The sequence below is a fragment of the Gossypium raimondii genome, chromosome 12, assembly GCF_025698545.1.
Source record: "Gossypium raimondii isolate GPD5lz chromosome 12, ASM2569854v1, whole genome shotgun sequence".
Classification (NCBI taxonomy): Eukaryota; Viridiplantae; Streptophyta; class Magnoliopsida; order Malvales; family Malvaceae; genus Gossypium; species Gossypium raimondii.
Window position 1 is genome coordinate 7,581,476 of NC_068576.1, and position 21,577 is coordinate 7,603,052.

A 21,577-nucleotide genomic window follows, 5' to 3' on the forward strand; every position below is an offset into this window, starting at 1 on the left:
GTAACTTACTGACTTGCACATTAAGGATTTCATCAAATGATTCTTAGTAAGCTTCCAACCGATTGAGCTTCCGATAATCTATAAAACAAAGAAAAATAACTACGTAAGCAATGAATTCTTAGTAAGCTCATAAAAACCTTAAACATAACATACCATTTCAATAATGAAATTTATAGAATAAGTATAAACCTTTACCAATGCCATAAGCTTAATAAAAGCCTATATAACACCATCAAACTCACAAGTTAGTATACTTGTTCATGATACATATGAAATCAACCATATATAAACATAACATTTAATTTATCATCATATACGATCACGATTCATTCCATTTCCTTACTTACCGTTTCTAATACCATGAGTTTAATATCACCCTATTCAAGCATCATCATGCTCACATGTTAGTAGATTCATTGACAATCATATAAGCTTATTTATACCATAAGTAGATTTTATAAGATACATGATATAACCATCAACCTTTTAATATAGTTATGAACCGTTCCATTAAGTCACTTACTATTCTATTAATTTTCTTACCCGTTGAACCATTTAGAATTACATCAGATACTTGGGAAAGCTCAAACAAGTGTGCCTTTACATATAATCGTAACCTTTCATTTATATCATTGCTCACATGAGCTGTGGGTCGGAATGTAAGCTACACGATGCTGCTCACATGAGCTGTGGAGAATTCGCAACAAATTGAGGACCTCAGCCATTAGTAGGACATTCAAGACCAGCACCTGAAACATGAAATCCCTAATGGCATGTCTTTTGTATCCTAAGAATTCTTAAGGTTCAACCGGGACTCGATATCCGTCAATTCGTCATAATGTGGGTACATTCACATATATATATTAATTATTTTACATTAAAAACAACATAGTAAGCATTTAATTTAATTAACATTATAATGATTACAGTTCATACAAACTTGCCTGACTAATTGCAGCAATGACTAAGTACAGGGGCTATTTGAAAATTTTTCTCTTCTCCTCGATTTTGCTCTCGTTCTTGATCTCAAAATCACAAGCATGCATGGAGAAGAGTTGGCGGAACCCTAGCTATCATCATTGGATTTTTCTTCCTGCTTTCAGTCGATTGAAAACCAAAATAAAAGATGAAGACATGTTTTAATTTTATTTTTTAAATTACTTACTAAATTACTATTTTAACATTTATAAATTAGCTAATCCACACCTTGAAACCGTACACAAGTAAAACAAGGTATATTTACCTTTTAAAACCCTTAATTTATGGTTCTTTACCCAATTAATGTAAGTAAGCTAATAGCGATAAACTTTTGCATCGTTTACAATTTATTCCTTTTAATTAATTAACTATCTAAACATTAAAATTTCTTAACTAAATTTTAATACAACCTTAATAACATTTTGTAAATATTTAATAAAATATTTACAACTCGATTATAAAAATGAGGTCCCAATACCTCATTTTCTAAAATCACTTAACTTTAGGGTCATATCACTTGAACATAATTATTCATTCAAATAACATAAATTTCCAATTAAAAATTTATTTTAATATCATATTTGACTTGTAAATATTAAATAATAACATTTACGAACTTACTCGTCAAATTTGTGGCCTCGAAACCACTATTTCTGACACCACTAGAAAACAGATTGTTATATTTGTGACATGAAATAAATAAAATAATAATAATTCACTGATCAAAATTGTGGTCTTGACCACTATTTCTAACATAACTGAAAACAGATTGTTACAACGTCTCTATGTTAAGATGGTACCGGTCTGATCCATATCATATTATGCTTATTGAAGAGATTGAGGTGAGACCAGATTTGACTTTCGAGAAGGATCTAGTACAGATTCTGGATCGAGAGGTAAAGGTCTGAAGAGAGAAGACTATTCCATTGGTTAAGGTTCTGTGGAAAAATCATGGTACAGAGGAAGCCACATGAGAACGAGAGGACTCGACTCGACAACAATACCATATCTGATTAAGTCAAGTAAATTTCAAGGCCAAAATTTCTTTAAAGAGGGGAGAGTTATAACACCCCAAAATTTGTGCTTTTGAATTGTTAGAATTTGTGAAGTGAATTATTTGGTTCAGTGGTTAAGTGTTGTGCTTGTATGTGTGAGGTCATTTTCCTTAAACTTTTTCTATTTTTGTCCCAACCCCTATCCTTGAACATCTGCCTTATATTTAATTTTCGCTCAACTGATGACAAGAATGAGCCTGTTGGTTCAGTGGCAAGGCTTTAGTTCTTCATTAGTATCATTCGTTTATTGCGTAAGTGCATTGTTACTGGTTTCATGTAAGATATTTGACTATTTTATGTGGGTAGGTTTAATTATTTTGAAATCATGCTTTTAGGTGAGAATCTTGAGACAAACACTCCTTCGGCGATTTAGTTTCTGTTGGAAGTTACAGTTTCTTTAAGGGTATGTGAACGAATGTCTTTTAAGGGCCAATTTTTGGTGTTTAAGGCTATATGCTTAGCGTTCGTGGCTGAATTATTCATCGAATTTTGTATGTCATCATTAACTGTTTGAGGTAGAATGATGATTTTATGGTCTAAAAGTGTGCTATTGCGTCGAGGTTTAGAAATGGCCAAGTGTGTAATGGAAATCCCGAAAAACTACGAGCGACACAAAGCCAAAAAGTGCACTGTCGACATCACATGGTCGTGTGGGCCACACGGGCTAGGCTAGTTTGGCCGAGTTGGCCACACGGGTGTGTGGGCCCAATTTTCCTTTTAAATTTTGGTTAGGGTCGTAGTTGAAGTACGAATCGATGTTAGCTACTTTGTGGGGCCTGTTGTGTGTTTTCTTTTACTTCTTATGTGATGTCTGTGATATGAATAATGCATGTGTAATTACTAAATAATGTGAAATTCATTTTTGATCAGTAATCTGGTTATTCTGTTAGCATGTTCTGATTACTCAAAGCATGACTCATATATATGCATCTGAGTATGTATTATGTTCTACATGTGCATTGGGGTGGGATAATAATGTGACGGAGGAAGTGTTGGCAGTTTAATGATCCATCTTATCTGGTGGTTTAGACCACATATCTATTCTGGTGGCTTGACCACACTTATCTGATCCTGGCAGATTACCGTACTATTTCTGGTAGCTTGACTACGCTATTATGAAAAGTGACATACGCTCACTTATAGGTGTGTAGGGTTGGATGAATATTTATTAACCTAATTGGTGTGTGGGGATGGACAGAGATGGTGTGTAGCAAATGCGGGTAGGATCTAAATCTGTATCTATATATGCATTTGTAACTGAATTTGTATCTGCATTTGAAATCGAATTTGTATTTGTATTTGTAACTATTTGTCTATTATTTTGATTTTTTTTTATGTTAGTTTCGGTTGAGTTACACACTAAGCTCGTTAGCTCACCCTTTGTTTTTATTCTTTAAGGTAATCAACAAATATAACAACCCGTTTTTTAATGGTGTCAAAAATAGTGGTTTCGAGGCCACAAATCTGACAAGTGAGTTCGTAAATGTTATTATTTAATATTTACAAGTAAAATATGGTATTAAAATAAATGTTGAACTGGTAATTTATGCTATTTGAGAGAACAATTAGGTTCAAGTGTTATGACCCTAAAATCAAGTGATTTTAAAAATGAGGTATCATGAACTCATTTCTATAAATCAAAGTGTAAATATTTTAATAAATATTTATATAGTATTATTAAGGTTGTATTAAATTTTCGTTAAGAAATTTTAATGTTTAGATAGTTAATTAATTAAAAAGAACTAAATTGTAAAAGGTGCAAAATATGGTAATTATAAAATTTAGATAATCAAATGGCTTAATTAATAAATGAGAAAGGACCTAAATGGTAATTTAACAATATTCAATATGTTGGACGACATATTGAAATGAAAAATGATAAAAAGAATGGTATGTATAATGGTAAAGTTGTCAATAAGTTAAAATTTAATGAAACAAATTGAAACATTAATCAAATTCTCTTCATTTTTCTTCGACCTTTGGCCAAAAGCACCATTTTTGACTTAAGGAGTTTTGGTTACTTCTTGGCTTTGCATGGGAGGTAAAATTGATTCGTTTTCTTGTAATTTTTATGTTTTTTATATCATTGCAACTAGGTCCAGCTAGCTTGTACCTTCATTTTTGAATCTATTAAAGATTTTGAATGTTACCATTGACGAATCTTTGTGATTTTAGATGTTAAATGATGAATTTGAAGTATTAGTTATTTATAAGTATTTTGTTAAGTAATTTTTAATGATTTAAATGTTTAGGGATTAAATTGCTAAAGTAATAATAAGTCAAGGACTTGATGTGAAATTGTTACAAATGTGGGCTGTAATGGAAGCTATTAACATTCGGGTGGTATGAGTTTTCAATAAATTGGTTTATTTGCATGATTAGGAAATATGGACTAAATTGAATAAAAATAAAAAGTTGAGGGTAATTTTGTGAAAATGTCAAAAAAGACTTAACTGCATAAAATGAATTGGTTTTTCTTTTTGAATTAATAAATTGAAAATTGAGGAGAATAGAAAATTACCAAATAGCCCCTGTACTTAGTCATTGCTACAAATTAGTCAAGCAAGTTCGTACAGTTTAAAGTTTAGCATATCTATGATATATTAGATGATATGAAATAGTATGATTATAAAAGTGTAAGTTATTTGAGAAAATTTGTTGGAATTCATTATTTGGATCGAATTAAATGTGGGGTAAAGTACAATCGAGATATGATGTGTTATAGGGGATTGAAGTGGAGATTGTTGTGGAAACTGTTTTCCCGAATGGACCGAGGTTTAGCATTTTTTGTGAACTCTCATGTTATACTCTTTGTTTTGGTGTGTTTTAGATGGATATCTCTTATGAGCATTGGTGTGTTTTAGATAGATTAGCTCTTATGAGCACTAGTGTGTTTCGAATGATTAGCTCTTATGAGCATCTAGTGTGTTTCGGTTGGATTATCGATGTACTTGTATCCGTAATTTGTTCATCGGATTGTAAATTTCGGTAAGGTAACTTGTTTAGTGATTTTGATGGACTTATCATATCCTTGAGTTTGAATTGAATGTTACAATTCACCGGTTGAGATTGTGGATGACAGGAACATGTATGGTTGATTTTATGTTATGTTTTGTACTATGCAAATGAAACGGGTAAGAAAAGGGAATGAAATGGTAAGTTCATAACTGGGATATAATATGATGATATAAAAGGATTTATGAGTTAAATGTTGTACTTATATATGAGAAATCTACTTATGCTATGAATGAATTTACCTATATCATGGATAAATACACTAAGTCGTGAATTGATAATGTTGTTTAGACTTATGTTAAACATTTGGAATGGAATGGAAAGTAAGTATAAGTAAGTGGAATGGTTCATAATCTTATGAAAAGGTTGATGATTGTGTAATGTGTCTTATAAAATCCTATTATGTTATGAATGAAAAATATATGTGATGTTGATGGACTTACTCATTTGCGAATTGATGGTTATATAATTTTATAAATCATATGGCATTGATATAGGTTTATATTTATCCTATAAAGTTCATTATTGAAATGGATTATTATGTTTAAAGTTTATACGAGCTTACTAAGCATTCATTGCTTAAGTAATTATTTTTCCTTTACTTTACATATTATTAGAAGTTCAATCGGTTGAAAGTTCATCGGAGATCTATCACACTATCCGGAGGACAAATCGATAGTTTTTGAGTAATTTGGTTACGGTTTATAATGGCATGTATAGGATGATTTGTAATGGTATAATAGTGCGTGTGTTAATGATGTTTTGGTATGTGTAAGCTTTGGAAAGCTATATTGGTTTGGTACACCTTGATACCTTACCAAGTTATGTGATATTGATTACTTTAAAGTGCTTGTTGACATGATACACTTGGCATATTGATGATAGTTTGAAAATGGTTTGAAAGTGATTTGGTAAGTATACGTTATGTAAGTTAACTATGTTGGTTTATTTGATGCCTTGTTAGTTTGTCATTGTGACTACATCATGTTGCATGTTTTGTAATGGAATAGTAATGGTCATATTTGTGGTTTGATTTGTTAGAAATTTAATTAGGTTTGATGATGGAAATGTGATCAAATAAATGCATGTTTAGGTAAGTTTAAATGTTTGTATTTGAGGTGCCTTGATTGGCATATTGGTTGGTTGATTGATTTGGGACCATTAAATTGGTCATTATATGTATGTTTTGGTAAGGTTATGTTACTTTGATAATGTGCACTAAAGGTCTTTAGGTGGATGCATGAGTTGATGTTGGAAATTGCTTGATTTTGGGAAAATTCATGTCCAGACGGCCTGAGACACGAACGTGTGACCCAGCCGTGTGTCTCCTAGGTTTTATTGCATGCAAGTCAGACAGTTACACGGCCTAACACACGGCTTGGCACATGAGCATATGGGGCTATTTCGAATGTTACACGGTCTGAGATACAGACGTGTGACCCCTGTTTTGTAAATTTTGTAACTTTTTCCTAAACTTTCCAAATTGTTTCCAATTTAATCTCGAATCGCTTCTAAGGTAATTTTAAGGCCTCGAGGGCTTAGTTAAGGGATAATATGTATGTGAATGATTTTTTTATTATGTGTTTATGATCATGTATGAAATGTATGTTTAAATGTTCCGTTTGTACGGTAATGCTCCGTAACCCTATTTTGGTGACCGATATAGGTTAGGGTTGTTACAACAAACTTAAGATTGGATGGCGCACAGTAGCTTAGGTTGGATACTCTGTAATAAAAATATTTTAAAAAGGACTTAATGTTTAACATGGACTTTTTCAGACTTTTTGGATTTTAAACTATTTTGGACGTTATTTTTCATTATTTATTTCTTTGTTTTTTTCGGATTTAGTAGTTAATATCTTTAATCTTCAAAATTATATGTTTTACAAACTGAGTCATGGTTTTCAGAATTTAATAACTTAGAAATTTTCGCTGCAAAATGGAGTAATCACTGAAGTGTTTTTCTATAACAAAATAAATAGTTTTTAACGAGTATTTTCCCTAAAATTGGAAAGCAATATGCCAAAATTGATTCTGTCAAAACTCACGATTTCGAATTCAATTTCTGGGTTAAAAACAAGTTATGTAATTCCTCAAGATCCGACCATAACGTCTAGGCTAAGTTTGGAGTGTTACAACATTTAGGGGTAGAGCTTAAAGGTGTAAATTTGGTTAAATGATTGCAACATGTTCCTAAATTTTGTGTATATATGGTTTAAATGGTATGAAATACTATATATGCTAATGACCTTGGTGAATTTACGTATGTATAAGTTTGGAATGAATTGCACTAAATGGTTAGCTTATTGGTGATAATGCATTAGTATAATATTGAATTAGGTATTGAAGTGCATGAACTAATGCTAGGGAATGACATATATTGGCTGAATATGAATTGCTTGTGTTTGGTAGTTGAATTGAAAAGTTGTAGGTTGATTTTCATTTAGAAATTGTAGAAATAGTATGTGACATCACAACGTCAAATGGGTGTTGTCGTGACGAGATCAAGGCTCTAGGCCATGGTGTGATGTCGAACTTGGTCGCCATGATGAGGCTAAAACAGTATGTTACGTAGCGACGAGGAACCCCCTACATCGGGATATCAAGCTGAAGTTTTGTCAACATTACAATTTAGTCCTAATTTGACTTCGGGTTAGCATTAGAGCTTTCGTAAGCTCGTATAAGAATTGAGGATGATTTTATGTCATATCATGTGCTTATATTATTTGTATTTTCATGTTACTTGGTATTAATTGAATATGCTTTGACCGTAGTTGCTCTTGCAACGAGTGTAACACCTTGTATCTCAAATTTAGCGATCGGGTCAGATATAGGATGTTGTACATAAACATATGTTTGTTCGATTATTTTAATTTTGAATAATCATTTCTATTTGATAAACTTTCAAACAAGATGCTTTAAGTTGAAATGATCAAAAAAAATTAAAGATTTATTATTTGTACATGTTCTGGTAGAATATCCATCCTTACCGAACGTTGGGATAGGTGAAGGTTGTTCATGGAAAAATGTAATCATAAAAAATGCCATGGTATGTAACATTGTCTTTTAGCTCCTCGTGACGGCTACCCTTTCTAGATTTTACCCCTTTGGATTCTTTAACAAGATCTACTTGGTTTGAAGGCATAGGAAGAACGAGCAGAATTACGGATCAAACTGCATTAGTTAATGCGGTGTTTGCATTTGGCATAAGTTCATTAATTTGACAGCTTTTATTCGATGAAGGAAAAAAACAAACAAACAGTGGGATATGGCGAGGACAATGAGAAAGTTCATAGAAATCCTTTTTCTTGGAAACTCTTGATACAGTCATCAAACATTTCAGGAACCGATTTGAATGCTGGGAAGCCCAACTTTTGTATCTTGCTCGTTTCCATGATATGCTCACAGTTGTCTCCTTCTTGACTGCTACACCTTCAATATAGATTAATTCAACTGTTAGTTCCTTAAGCATTGCATTTGAAATTTTTTTTCAATGATTAATTCTTGAGAAAAAGGTATAATAAAAGTAACCCTAGATTATTGTTTCACTCACTTGTTTTCAAAAGGATAGGAAGGATACTTGGCCTTCAGTATCTCAATAATCTGTGTCCAATGAGCTACTGAGCTAGAGCATACCAACCTGCCTGAGGCTTTGCATTCCTCCATAGCTAAAATGTGAGCAGCAACCACATCATCTATGTGCACAAAACCTACTGTGGTGTTCGGGTATTCTCCTCTCAAACCTGGTAAAGAAGTTAATGAGAATACATTTTTTTGAACAAATGAAAACAAGCCATGTCACTTAGGAAAACAAAACAGGGATTCACCTCCCTAAATGTTTATAGCCTTATAGTACTAGTGTAAGTATATTCTAAGCCCTGATTTAAATAAATTTTATAGCCCCTTCTTTTCCTTTGCTTTTCCAATCATGTGCTCCTCGTTTCCAGCAAGTTGTTATTTTAATTGCCGATAAGATCATTGTTGTAATGTTCACCCTATACATTTGAAAATAAATATCATACACAGAAGCTATCGTTATCTCCTTTAGTGCGTTTGTGTATATTTTCTTTTTATAGTGAGGCATTCGCATTTTAACATTATAACACTAATGACTCAACATTTGCTAATAATGTTAAAGTTTAATTGTTAAATTAATTCTTGAAGTACCAATCTAAGTATTCGTTGATATGCTTTTATCTTGCCAATTTTAATTTTAAACCCTTAAATATACTCAGTATAAAAATATTATGCATTTGAGTTCACTCAAAATCACAATATCTAAGAGCCTACAATAAAATTGAAGCTAGTTAGAAGTGTTCATGGATTGGACTAGATCAAGTTTAATCAAGCCCATGTATGATATTAACGCTATGTATGATTATCCAAGTTGAACCTAAATGAAATATGTCCAAATTTTATATAGGATTTTATTTAATTTGTAAACAACTAATCCAAGCATGTTTAAACTCCTTGATTTTTTAAATATTATTTTTATTTAATAGTTAGTATTTTCATTGTTTTTGTATTAAATTTATAAATATTAACATCTTAACATGTTTTTTAATATTTAATTTAAATATGATATAACTTGCATAATATTGAAGCTCAACGAGCCTTTACATACGAAGAGATAACGTAAAGCTAAAGTAACAATTCATGTGTTAATGAAGTGACCATTGCCGTGAATGGTGTTCGGGAGTTTCTATCATCAGGAGGTTTTCACCGTCTTTGTGGATAACCTAAGCAACAGAGTCCCTAAGCCTGACGTTGGAAATGTTTTTAGTGCTATGGGAAAGTCATTAATGTTTATGGGGTGTATCGGAATAGCAAGAGAAGCTCCTCAGTGCAATGTTTAGCTTTGTCAGGTAGGGAGAAAAGAGGAAATGGATCCGCCATTGTGAAAGGGAATATCATGCTCTTAGATGGCTTTAGGAGGATCAAGGTCCAACGCAAGGTTTCAGAGACAGGTGAGGGATTCAAATAGACAGGGCAGGCAAGATTTCAACATAAGAGTTTCCACTCCTTAAACACGTAGGGTGTCAGGGATCACCAATCGTACAAAGAGGTTCTTTTGGGAAGGCCTGTTGAAGTTGAATTTCATACAGCACAAGAAGCAGCACATGGAGCAGATCAAGCTGCCCGAGCCATGCAAATTGCAGCTGGAGCACATGTTGTCATTTTGTTACTTTTCAGCTTATGTTTTATTGCTTAGTTAGATTTGAACCAAGTTTGTAATGAGTTTGTTGTAAGTTGGTGCTGATAAGATTTGATAAATCAGCACAACAAGATGTACAAGCAATGTTTTATTAGTTTCAAGGCAATGTTAGTGGAGTTAGGTGAGTTTAGGTAAATTTTTGCTGTAATCAACTTCACAATCACTTGATATATGTAATGTTTACATTTTCAAATATGAATGAATCAATTTTCATCAAATTCTCTCTTAGTTCTCTGCTTAAAATTTTTCTTTCTTTTGTTCTTCAAGCTCGATTCTGCTTGTTTACTAAGCAAGTCATTGAGCCTTCTAGCTCAAGTCTCTGTTAACTTCATTCATCTTGTATTCTTAGTTCCAACAATTTGTATCTAGAGCTCATTTTCTTAGTGGACCTATCATTTTTTCAATCCTTAAAACCATGTCTTCATTTGGATTCTCTCCAGCTCCACCACCAGTGTTCAATAGAGAAGGCTACCACATTTGGGTAGTAAAAATGAAGACCCACCCGCAAGCATTTGACCTATGGGAGGTTGTCAATTTAGATGTTGAAACAGCACCTCTAAGAGCCAATCCTACTGTGGCTCAGATCAGGCAACACACAGATGAAAGAACCAAAAGATACAAGGCTATGTCATGCATCCAAAACAGTGTGTCTGATGTGATTTTCACAAGGATCATGGCTTGTGAGTCTCTAAAATAAGCTTGGGATAGGCTGAAGGAAGAGTTTTAACGGAATGAAAGAACGAAACAACAACAACTATTGAATTTGAGAAGGGACTTTGAAAATTTGAAGATGAAGGACGAAGCAACAGTAAAGCAATATTCAAATAGAATCATGGCTGTTGTGAACAGTATCAGATTGCTTGGGGATTAGTTTAGTGAAGCAAGAATTGTAGAGAAGGTTATCTCAACCTTGCCTGAGAGATATGAAGCCAAGATTTCTTCCCTGGAATATTCAAGAGATCTGTCAAGCATCTCCTTAACTGAGCTGATCAATGCTCTCTATGCTCAAGAATAGAGAAGAGCTAGCATGCAATAGGAGCATCAAGAAGGTGCCTTCCAAGCTAAGAGCAAACCTACCTTGAGCTCCTCTGGCCACAAAGGGAAGAAGACCTGGTCAGACAATCCTAGAAGAGATGGAGCAAGAAGAAGGTATCCACCTTGCCCACATTGCAAAAGGCTCAGTCATCCAAAAGAAAACTATTGGTTCAAGCCTGATGTGCAGTACAAAGTCTGCAAAAAGATGGGCCATTCGAAGAACGTTTGTAGAAACAAAGGCAAGCCGAAGAAAAATTAGCCTCAACAGCCTAGAGTTGAAGCTCAAGTGGCAGAAGAAGGTGGTGATCAAGAAGAGTAAGTCTTTACTATCTCATGCTCAGCTGCCTAAAGAAAAGCCACAAAAAGATGGTTGATTGACAGTGGTTGCACAAACCACATGACCCCTAATGTTGCTATCTTCAATAACATAGATAGAAGGTTTAAAACAAGGATAAAAGTTGGCAATGGACACTTCATCAAAGTAAAAGGCAAGGGAGATGTGCTGATTGACACTCCTACAGGTACCAAACTTGTTTCTAATGTCTTGTTTGTGCTTAAAATTGACAAAAATCTTCTTAGTATTGCTCAGCTACTTGAAAAAGGATACTCAGTTGTATTCAAAGGCAAAGAATGCCTAATTAGAGATCCAAGTGGATCCAAACTCATGTCAGTGACCATGGCTGATAGAAGTTTTGTAGTGGATTAGAACAAGAGTTGAGACAGTGCCTACATAGCTGTCTTAGACGAGTCTAAGTTGTGGCACAAAAGGCTAGGTCATGCCAACTACAAGTCACTGGTTCAGCTGACCAAATGGGACTTGGTTGAAAACTTCTCCAAATCAGTCGAGAAAGAAGATGTTTGTGAAGTGTGTCAGCCAGGAAAGCAAGCTAGACTGCCATTTTCTTTGAACAAGGCCTAGAAAGCATCTGAAAGGTTGCAACTAGTCCACCACTAATGTGTGTGGCCATATGAAGACACAGTATTTGAATGGCAGCAAGTATTTTATCCTTTTCATTGATGATTACTCGAGGTTTTGTTGGGTTTACTTCCTAAAGTACAAGTCAGAAGTGACCTCAGTGTTTTGAAAGTTCAATGCTGCAGTAGAAACAGAAACAGGTTGCAAGCTGAAGACATTCAGGTCAGAAAATGAGACAGAGTATACTTCAGCTATGTTTTAGGGTTTTTATGATGAAGCAGGCATCAAGCACCAGCTCACCAACACCTACACACCTCAGCAGAATGGTGTCAGTGAGAGAAAGAATAGAAGCTTGATGGATATGGAAAGATGTTTGTCCTTGTGGGCTGAGGCAGTTAACACTACTGTATATATTCAAAACAGGCTACCAACCAAAGCATTGGTTCAAAAAACTCTATTCGAGGTCTGGTTTAGGTTCAAACCATCACTTGCTCACTTGAAGGTCTTTGGATGCATATGTTATGCACATATTCCTGTAGTAAAAAGAGACAAGTTAGCCAAGAATGCTAACCTAGCATCCTGATGGGCTACAGCACTGTGAAGAAAGGGTATAGGATTCTGGATCCTTCAATCAACAAAGTCTTTGTGAGTAGAGATGTTGTGTTTGATGAAAAGTCAGGCTGGAACTGGGATAAAAATGAACCAGAGACTCTGCTGAAGACTTAGTGTCAGATCAAACTGAAGCTGATAAAAATAATTCTGAAATAGACATTGATGATGTGCCAATTAGAGGAACCAGACCATTAGCTGAAATATATGAGAGAGCTGATGCGGTTGCTGTTGAACCAAGTTGTTTTGAAGAGGCTGAAGCTCAACAAGGATGGAAACAGGCTATGCTCGATGAAATGAGCATGATTGATAAGAATCAGACCTGAGAACTACTTGCAATACCAGCCAACAAAAAGGTCATAGGAGTGAAGTGGGTGTTTCGAGCCAAGCATAATGCTGATGGAACTTTGAGCAAGCTGAAGGAAAGGCTGGTAGTGAAGGGATTCAATCAGAAGTATGTCATTGACTACTTTAAAACATTTACACCAGTGGCCAGACTTGACACAATCAAGCTGTTGGTTGCTTTGTCTACACAGAAGCAATGGAAGATACATCAACTTGATGTAAAGTCTGCCTTCCTCAAAGGTTTTCTTGATAAGGAGATTTATGTTGAAAAACCTGATGATTTCAAAGTTGTTGGTGAAGAAAATAAAGTGTATAAGCTGAAAAAGGCCTTATATGTCTTGAAACAAGCACCAAGAGCCTGGTATGACAGAATCGATAGCTACCTAGCTAGCTTGGGGTTCGAGAGGAGCATCAGTGAGCCAACCTTGTATGTGAAAAAGGAAGGTGATGAAACACAACTCATAGTCTCCTTGTATGTGGATGACCTGTTGGTGATAGGAGGAAACAATGCCATATTGGCTGATTTCAAAGGCAAAATGGAGAACATGTTCGAGATGTCAGACTTGAGAGAAATGACTTACTTCCTTAGCATGGAAGTTTCACAAACTCGGCAAGGTATTTTTTTAAGCCAAAAGGCTTTTGCCTTGAAGATTCTAAACAGATTCTCTATGGAAAATTGTAAGGCTACAAGCACACTAGTTACTGTTGGAGAAAAGTTGACCAGCCAAGGTGATTTTGAGAAAGTAGCTGAGTCAACCTACAGGAGTTTGGTTGGATGTTTGCTTTATTTGATAGCCACGAGACCAGACATCATATTTGCTGTAAGTTTGCTATCTAGATTCATGCATTACTGCAATGTGAAGCATTTCCAAGCTGTCAAAAGAGTTCGTACATCAAAGGTATACTGAGCTTTGGAATGATGTTAACCAAAGTTGATAGCATGAAGCTACTTGGTTATCCTGATAGTGATTGGGCTGGATCGATAGATGATATGAAGAGCACCTCAGGGTATCTGTTTACCCTTGGTTCAGCCATTTTTTGTTAGAGTTCGAAGAAGCAAAATGTTGTTGCTCAATCAACTGCTGAAGCAGAACATGTGGCAGCTGCAGGAGCTGTTAACCAAGCTATTTGGTTAAATGTGACAACGAATCTGCTGTTTCAATTGCAAAGAATCTAGTATTCCATTGAAGAACAAATCATTTCAAGAAAAAGTTTCATTTTGTTAGGGAAATGGAACAATCCCAAGAAATTAGACTGATTCATTGAAGTTCTAAAGATCAGCTTACTAATATCTTGACAAAACCTCTTTGTGTGTCAAGATTCAAAGTTTTAATAGCTAAATTAGGAGTATGCAACATGCAAGCCAATGAGGAGTGTTGAAGTTGGCTTTCATGCAGCACAAGGAGCAGATCAAGCTGCCCAAGCCATGCAAATTGTAGCTGGAGCACATGTTGTCAGTTTGTTACTTTTCAGCTTATGTTTTGTTGCTTAGTTAGATTTGAACCAAGTTTGTAATGAGTTTGTTGTAAGTTGGTGATGATAAGATTTGGTAAATCAGCACAACAAAATGTACAAGCAATGTTTTATTAGTTTCAAGGCAATGTTAGTGGAGTTAGGTGAGTTTAGGTAAATTTTTGCTGTAATCAACTTCACAATCACTTTATATATGTAATGTTTACATTTTCAAATATGAATGAATCAATTTTCATCAAATTCTCTCCTAGTTCTCTGCTTAAAGTTCTGCTTTCTTTTGTTCTTCAAGCCCGATTCTGCTTGTTTGCTCAACATGTCATTGAGCCTTCTACCTCAAGTCTTTGTTAACTTCATTCATTTTGCATTCTTAGTTCCAACAAATCCTCAGACCAAGAGCAACCATAAGAGATCTGTCTTTTTGGGTGAGCGCCCTAGAGCTGGGTCTCATTGCAAGAACTAGTTTGAGGTTCATATCCCTCAAAAGGAAATGGATTGGTAAGAGATCTATCTTGGGTGCATCAAGAGCAAAATGGATGTTAGGCTCAACCTTCGTAACTGTGATATTCTAGAAGTTAACTGTGCAGTGAAACACCAAAGGAATCATGTTCATAGGGATATCGTGGAATTGAGCAATGGGAAAAAGGCATATGAGCTCCGAAATTCATAGTTTAAAGTTTCTGATTCAAGGGTGAGGGGATGGGGAATAAACGATTTCCTAGGAGGCGGGGTTACCTAGGAATTGGATAGAGCCCTTGTTAGATTTAAGGTTCTTAAAGAGGAGGACATTGTTGTTTCTTAAGCCTGGAGGAAGCGTTCAATTAGGTGTGTTACTTCCATCTTTCTATGTCTGCCTTCAATTTGATTTCATAAAAGATGGGCAGTCAAGAATCTGTTAGGTAAGTGGAAAATGGGGATGATTTTCATCCAAAGTACACTAAATGGTGAAATTGGCAAAAGCTATAATTAATGAAGGTAGCGATCAATAAATGGTATACCTAGCGTAAATCGAATCTGATGACAACCATTTTTGCTCTTGAAAATCATAGTAATGAACTCGAAGTTAAGCAACAACATGATCCTAGGAGTCGTAACATTATGAATAAAATCAAGGAGGGATGTATCAAATTATGGAGTTTGTATAGGAAAGAGGAGTTCGAATGGCTTAAAAGTCACGCTTGAGATGGTTCCTCAAAGGTGACAAAAACACCAATTTCTTTCACTTGGCTGCCTCGGAGAGGGGAAGAGTTAAACAGAATCGAGCAAATCACTGTTGGCAATGAGATCTTGTGTCATTGTTCGGAGATTAGAATGGCTATGAAGATCCATTTCGGTTCCGTTTATGAGAAAGGCGATACTGTTGATTTGGAACCCTTCCCACACAATATCTTGGGCTCCCTCTCAGCTGTCATAAGAATTCTTCAGCAATTTGGTAGCATGTTGTTGACAAATTAAAGCTAGATTAGCTAACTGGAAAGGGAAGTTTCTGTCCTCTGAAAGGAGGCTTACCTTGATCTAATCGATTTTATCAAGCATTCTGATTTATTTTATATTGGCAATGGTCTCCACCACTGTCTAGCTATGTTAAATTCAACACTGACGGGTCTATGTTGAGAGCTATGGTCCAACTAGGATAAGGGGATTTTGTAGGACTCAAGTGGGGCCTCATTGACCAAATATAGTAAATATTGATCATAAATATGAACAGTGGTGAGAGTCAAAATTCCAAAATAAAAATCATTCATGCATGCATTTAAACCTGACCTTTAACTATAGCGAGTATCAAGAGCAGAGTACTGGTTGGGTGTGGAGCAAGCAAGGGGCCAACCACGAAAGATGGATTGACTACCACCAGATCCATCCCTGTTTCTTTTGCCACTCTCCACGCTTCTTTTTCCGCTACAGTCTTTGCATATGCGTAAAAGAGCTGCAGCGAAGCAAAGGTTTTAATTTTAATAACAAGAGAATGCAACAAAAAAAGATTAATAATCACAATTGAATCTTTTGCATCTCACTACATTGTAACGCTTGCAATACTCTGGATCACTCCAATGTGACTCGTCCAGGGAAGTAATTTGCTGCTTCTGGACATCGAAACGGTAACGTATAGAAGAGCATGATGAGGTGAGCACCACCCTTTTCACACTGCTGGCTTTTGAGCATGATCTCAGCACATTCAACGTACCCTTTATGCATGGATCAATTAGAGTTGCCTACAGGTAATGTATTTCTGACATTAGATATAAGCATTTCCGACTCATTTTTAACAAAATAAATGCGGGAACAAACATTTATATGAAACTGCAATGTTTTTTAAACCGGACCGAAGATTGAATCGATTAGGTCATTAATTTGTCGGTTTGTTCGATTCGATTAAAAAGGCCAGTTCGACGATTCATGCTAGTTCTTGATCTAATCGATTCAAAAGTACCTCCCAAACTAATACCCTAATTAGTTCCAGATCCAACCGGTCCGATTCAAATAACATTGAGAAACAATAATATTTCCTAATTAACCATATATAATCTAATATATTCAACACTTAATTCAATAACAATTTAACGTAGTTGAAATTCAAGTCCTTAATCATATTAAGGGTTAACTTCACAAAATCTTCTCAAATTATGATCTAGATTTTAAATTTATTTTCAAACTTCAAAATATTCTAATTGAGTTTCCAAAGTATGAGTATTGCATTAATCAAGTCTTTCCATCAACCTCTCCATTAGTATGAGCGTTAAATGTTAGCTCAATTTTGATTTGAAGCCTATTTAAAATATATTGCTCAAATTGCAAACACGTAATGCATCAATTGCTTGGATTAACATGTAAAAGAGAAAGAGTCTTCCTAAATTTTAATGAAAATGTTTGGTATTAATACTAGTTTTGATAATAAAACAAAAGCTCGAATTTAAAATTAAATAAACAAATTTTAAATAGTAAATTTTAAAATTTAAAACTAAAAAAATTATAATATCAAGTTTTGAGTTAGCTATATTGATGTTGATTGAGTCTTAACTTAGTTGATATCATTGTTATTGTAACAACTAGAAAGATGTGGGTTCGAGTGGGTTTTTTCCCCTCCAATTTAAGGGTTGGAAGAGATTATGGATAGAAGTAAGATTTGTATAACATAATGGATAAATTTCAAAACTACACATGAACTTTGATGCAATCATACACAACTTGTATTGTAGTACAAATGTATAACTAAAAATTTGATTTTGATTCAACTGTACACAATCAAAAATATATATACATCAATTTATTTATATATTAGATAAATATAATTATTTGAATATGCAATATACAAGCGTTAAATGATTCTACATAGATAATTGTGTTAATAATTTATAAAAGTAGAATCAAATGAAATTTTAATATAAAAAGATGCACAAAATAAATATTTATCAAAATTCATGCATATATATTTTATCCATAATGTGAGTTTCAATTAGGCTTCCCACCCAGCAAGCAATTCCCAAAAGAATAGAGGAAAATAAATAAGAAAACTTGCTTGAATATTTTGATCGTAAGGAACGAGAACAGGAGATGCAGTGTGGAAAACACCAACGACGCCTTGGATAGCTTCGTCAAAGCTTCCATCCTCAGTTAAATCAGCTTTCATAATCTTCAACCTCTCCTTTGCTCCTGCCAATTCCATAAGAAAACCAACCTTTTCTGCATCCCCTGCTCATTCAATTCAATTCAATTCAATTAAAAGGAAAACATGAAAATCAACCTCATACTTGATGGGGTTCAAGCAACCAACAACCTGGGTCTCGCACTGTGGTACGCACAAAACAACCTTTCTCCAGCAACGACTTCACCAAATAAGCAGCAATGAATCCTGTTCCGCCTGTTACACAATATTCCGCCATATTTCTTCTGTCTTCTTCACTTGTTTCATTTCTTATTTCTACCATCACTAAATATATTGGTGGCTCAATTGTCATGTGCTTTGCATTTCTTTATATATTTATCATCATGTTTCTTTTGGAGTGGGGAAGGATATAAGCAGATGCTTCATTCATTCCGCAAGAGAGAAACAAAGACCCAGACAAGTGTGCTTTAAATTCATTTTCCTTTATTTATTCAAGCTGGTTTCCATCAGGCTAATTAATTATTTTTAATTAAAATTTTATAAAATTTAAAGGTTATAATTTGCGCAAAGTTTTTTTACTTTTCATATATTTGGAATTTAATCTCTGTATTTTTATTTTAGGAATTTAATCCTTCTAATTTTCGAATTTAAAAGTTAGGTCCATCTGTTAACACTATTAAAATTCTTTTATTAAATTTCTTTGGTGTGACATTTTGAAATAAAAAAATACTCACTTGGTATCATTGTAACAAAAAATAACATTATAACAGACACTGAATTTAATGAAAAATTTTAACAGCGCTAACAATTCTTAAAAGTTCACATTATCATTTTAATTAGAATACAATATTTAGACTAACTAATGAGATTATAAAAATCGATGTACCAAATTATGTCAAAATTAAAACATATAAATTAAATCTCAAATTTGAATGAAATATAAGGATCAAATTGAAATTTAACCAGCCTTCCATTATATATGTGTTTACGTAAAAGTTAATTGTATGTTTTTTACTGGGTGTCAAGATCGATTGTGAAATTATGTATCACAAAATTTTGATCCTCCTGTCGTAACCATTTTTTTACCACTAGACGAATTTTGTAAAAACATGAATTCGCCAAAAGGTTTGTCATTTTAATATAATTTTAAAATAGTCTATAATTTATTAAAACACTAATTTTTCTGTGAAAATAAAATTTGAGGAGATGTCGATCTTTAAAACAATATCAACTAATCATGCATTATCCAAAAATTGAATTAAAATAAGTTTAATTTTAATATTAAAAAATAATTTCCCATAACAAAAATAGTTTTCTATTTTAAATCAAATGATTATTTTTCTTACGCCCAAAATAGTTGGATGCATTTAGGAAATTTTCCATTTTTTTTTTTTGGGTGTAAAAAGCTTAGCTTATCGCTGAAAAGACAAAACATGGTTATGTAAACAACTGTAGATGTCGGGGGAGCTTGATCAATAATAGTCAAACTCAGCTCTTCAGCAGCTGGTAACTTAGAAACCCGATCTGCCACACCGTTCATATCCATGGGAATATGAGAAATTTGAACTTACCATACACACCTCTTTAATTCAATTTACCAGCACCAGACCATTTGATTGGCAACAACCGGCTGTAATACACTGGACAGCTATTTCACAGTCTGTTTATTATCTTTATCTTCATTATCTTCAACATTAAAAACTGCCTCATCGAACCGCATGTGATGATATGATGATCAAGGGTGTTCACCATCCCAGATGCGATCTAGGTTTGAGTCGTACTAGTCGCGTTTGTTGTTTGGGCTTTACCCTGTTATTGTAATTCACCAAAAAAAAAAAAAAACTCCCTCATCAATAAAATTTAAAAATATCAAATCTGGACTTCCTCGATATAAAGCCCTTATTTTCTATCGTCGTCTCTTATTCTTAGCAATCATCCAAGGGCAATAACTGCTTTTCGCCACTTGGTCCTCCTTGCTCCGCAGTAGAGCTGCTCATGGGCCGGGCGACCCGGCCCGGCCCGACGGCCCTCCCGAAATATGGGAGGGTTCGGGTAAAAATATAGGCCCGAAATATAGGTTTGGGCAAAACAATGAGGCTCGTTTAGAAAACGGGTCGGGCCTCGGGCAGCACTTTTTTGGCCCGGGCCCGGCCCGGCCCGGCCCGAATATAATAAATATTTTTTAATTTTTTTATTTTTAAAATACTTTTTTTTTAATTTTTTTATTTTTAAAATATTTTAAAAATACTTTTAAAATTTTTTTTGTGTTTATTTAAAAAATGGGCCGGGCCTGGACAAAAATTTCAGGCCCATATTTCGGGCCGGGCCAGGCCCGGGCCTAAGACACTTCTGGGCCTGGCCCGGCCCATGAGCACCTCTACTCCGCAGTGCATTTCATATTTTGGTTCACCTCATGGACTAGCTTGGACATGTAAGATGTCTTCAAATGGCCAAACATGCCACACTAACACATATGTTGGGCAAAGATTCATACTCGACCACCACCGCTCGATCATCAATATAAAATTTTTGAAATTAGAGGGTTACGTGCAAACTTCCCCCTTGATACCTTCCTAATAGTCTCCCCAATACCCATTATGATATCATTTTGTACATCTCTACCAATAGACCCAAAAGCCATATCCAAGCCATAACATTCTTTGGAAATGAAGATCTTGTCAAAAAAAATAGGAGACCAATGTTTCACAATTAGGTATTAACCATAGATCACCCATGATCTCTCTTTCAATACCTTCTTACAATCCTCATCTTTTGGAAATCATGACAAATTGTAGTCATTCTCTAAGTACATCAATTAGAATCCATAAATCGACTTTCAAATATGATCATATTTTATCTCATGGTAATCATTATATCTTCATAAAAAGTTAACTATTATCAAATAGTAATTAAATCATTTATTACAAAAACAAATGACTCATATTCGTGTTTACTTTTCATCTATCATGTAATGCCAACGAAAGGATATCATTTACCCTTTATTAGGCTATGAATTCCACTATTATGGATTGATGCTATATATTGTAGAAGTCATATACCCAAAGTGTCAACTTTCGGTTCTTTATCTTTTTGAATTCAAGCTTTCATTTACATCAATGTATATAGTCACACATACATAGTCCATTAGGGATGAGCGTTAGATTGATTCGAATGAAAAAATTTCGAGTTAATCGAGTTGACGAATCATATTTTATCATCCTAACTCGATTTAAAAATTTCTCGGATCGAGTCAAGTGAGATGGAATTCGAATTGAATCGAGTCGAATATATTTGTTTGAGTTAAATTTAAAAAATGACTTTGGGTTCTTGTAACC

At 34.3% G+C, this 21,577-nt stretch overlaps 1 protein-coding gene across 1 annotated transcript; it reads right to left on the bottom strand.

The window, feature by feature from the left end:
• Positions 1–8,244: 8,244 nt before the first annotated feature.
• LOC105763110 (tetraketide alpha-pyrone reductase 2) lies at positions 8,245–18,682 on the bottom strand. Its single transcript, XM_052625851.1, is given in 6 exon segments — positions 8,245–8,480; positions 8,602–8,791; positions 16,403–16,565; positions 16,657–16,868; positions 18,152–18,328; positions 18,414–18,682. Coding segments are annotated over 6 exon segments (1,065 nt in total). The 5' UTR covers positions 18,595–18,682; the 3' UTR covers positions 8,245–8,338.
• Between the last annotated feature and the right edge of the window lie 2,895 nt (positions 18,683–21,577).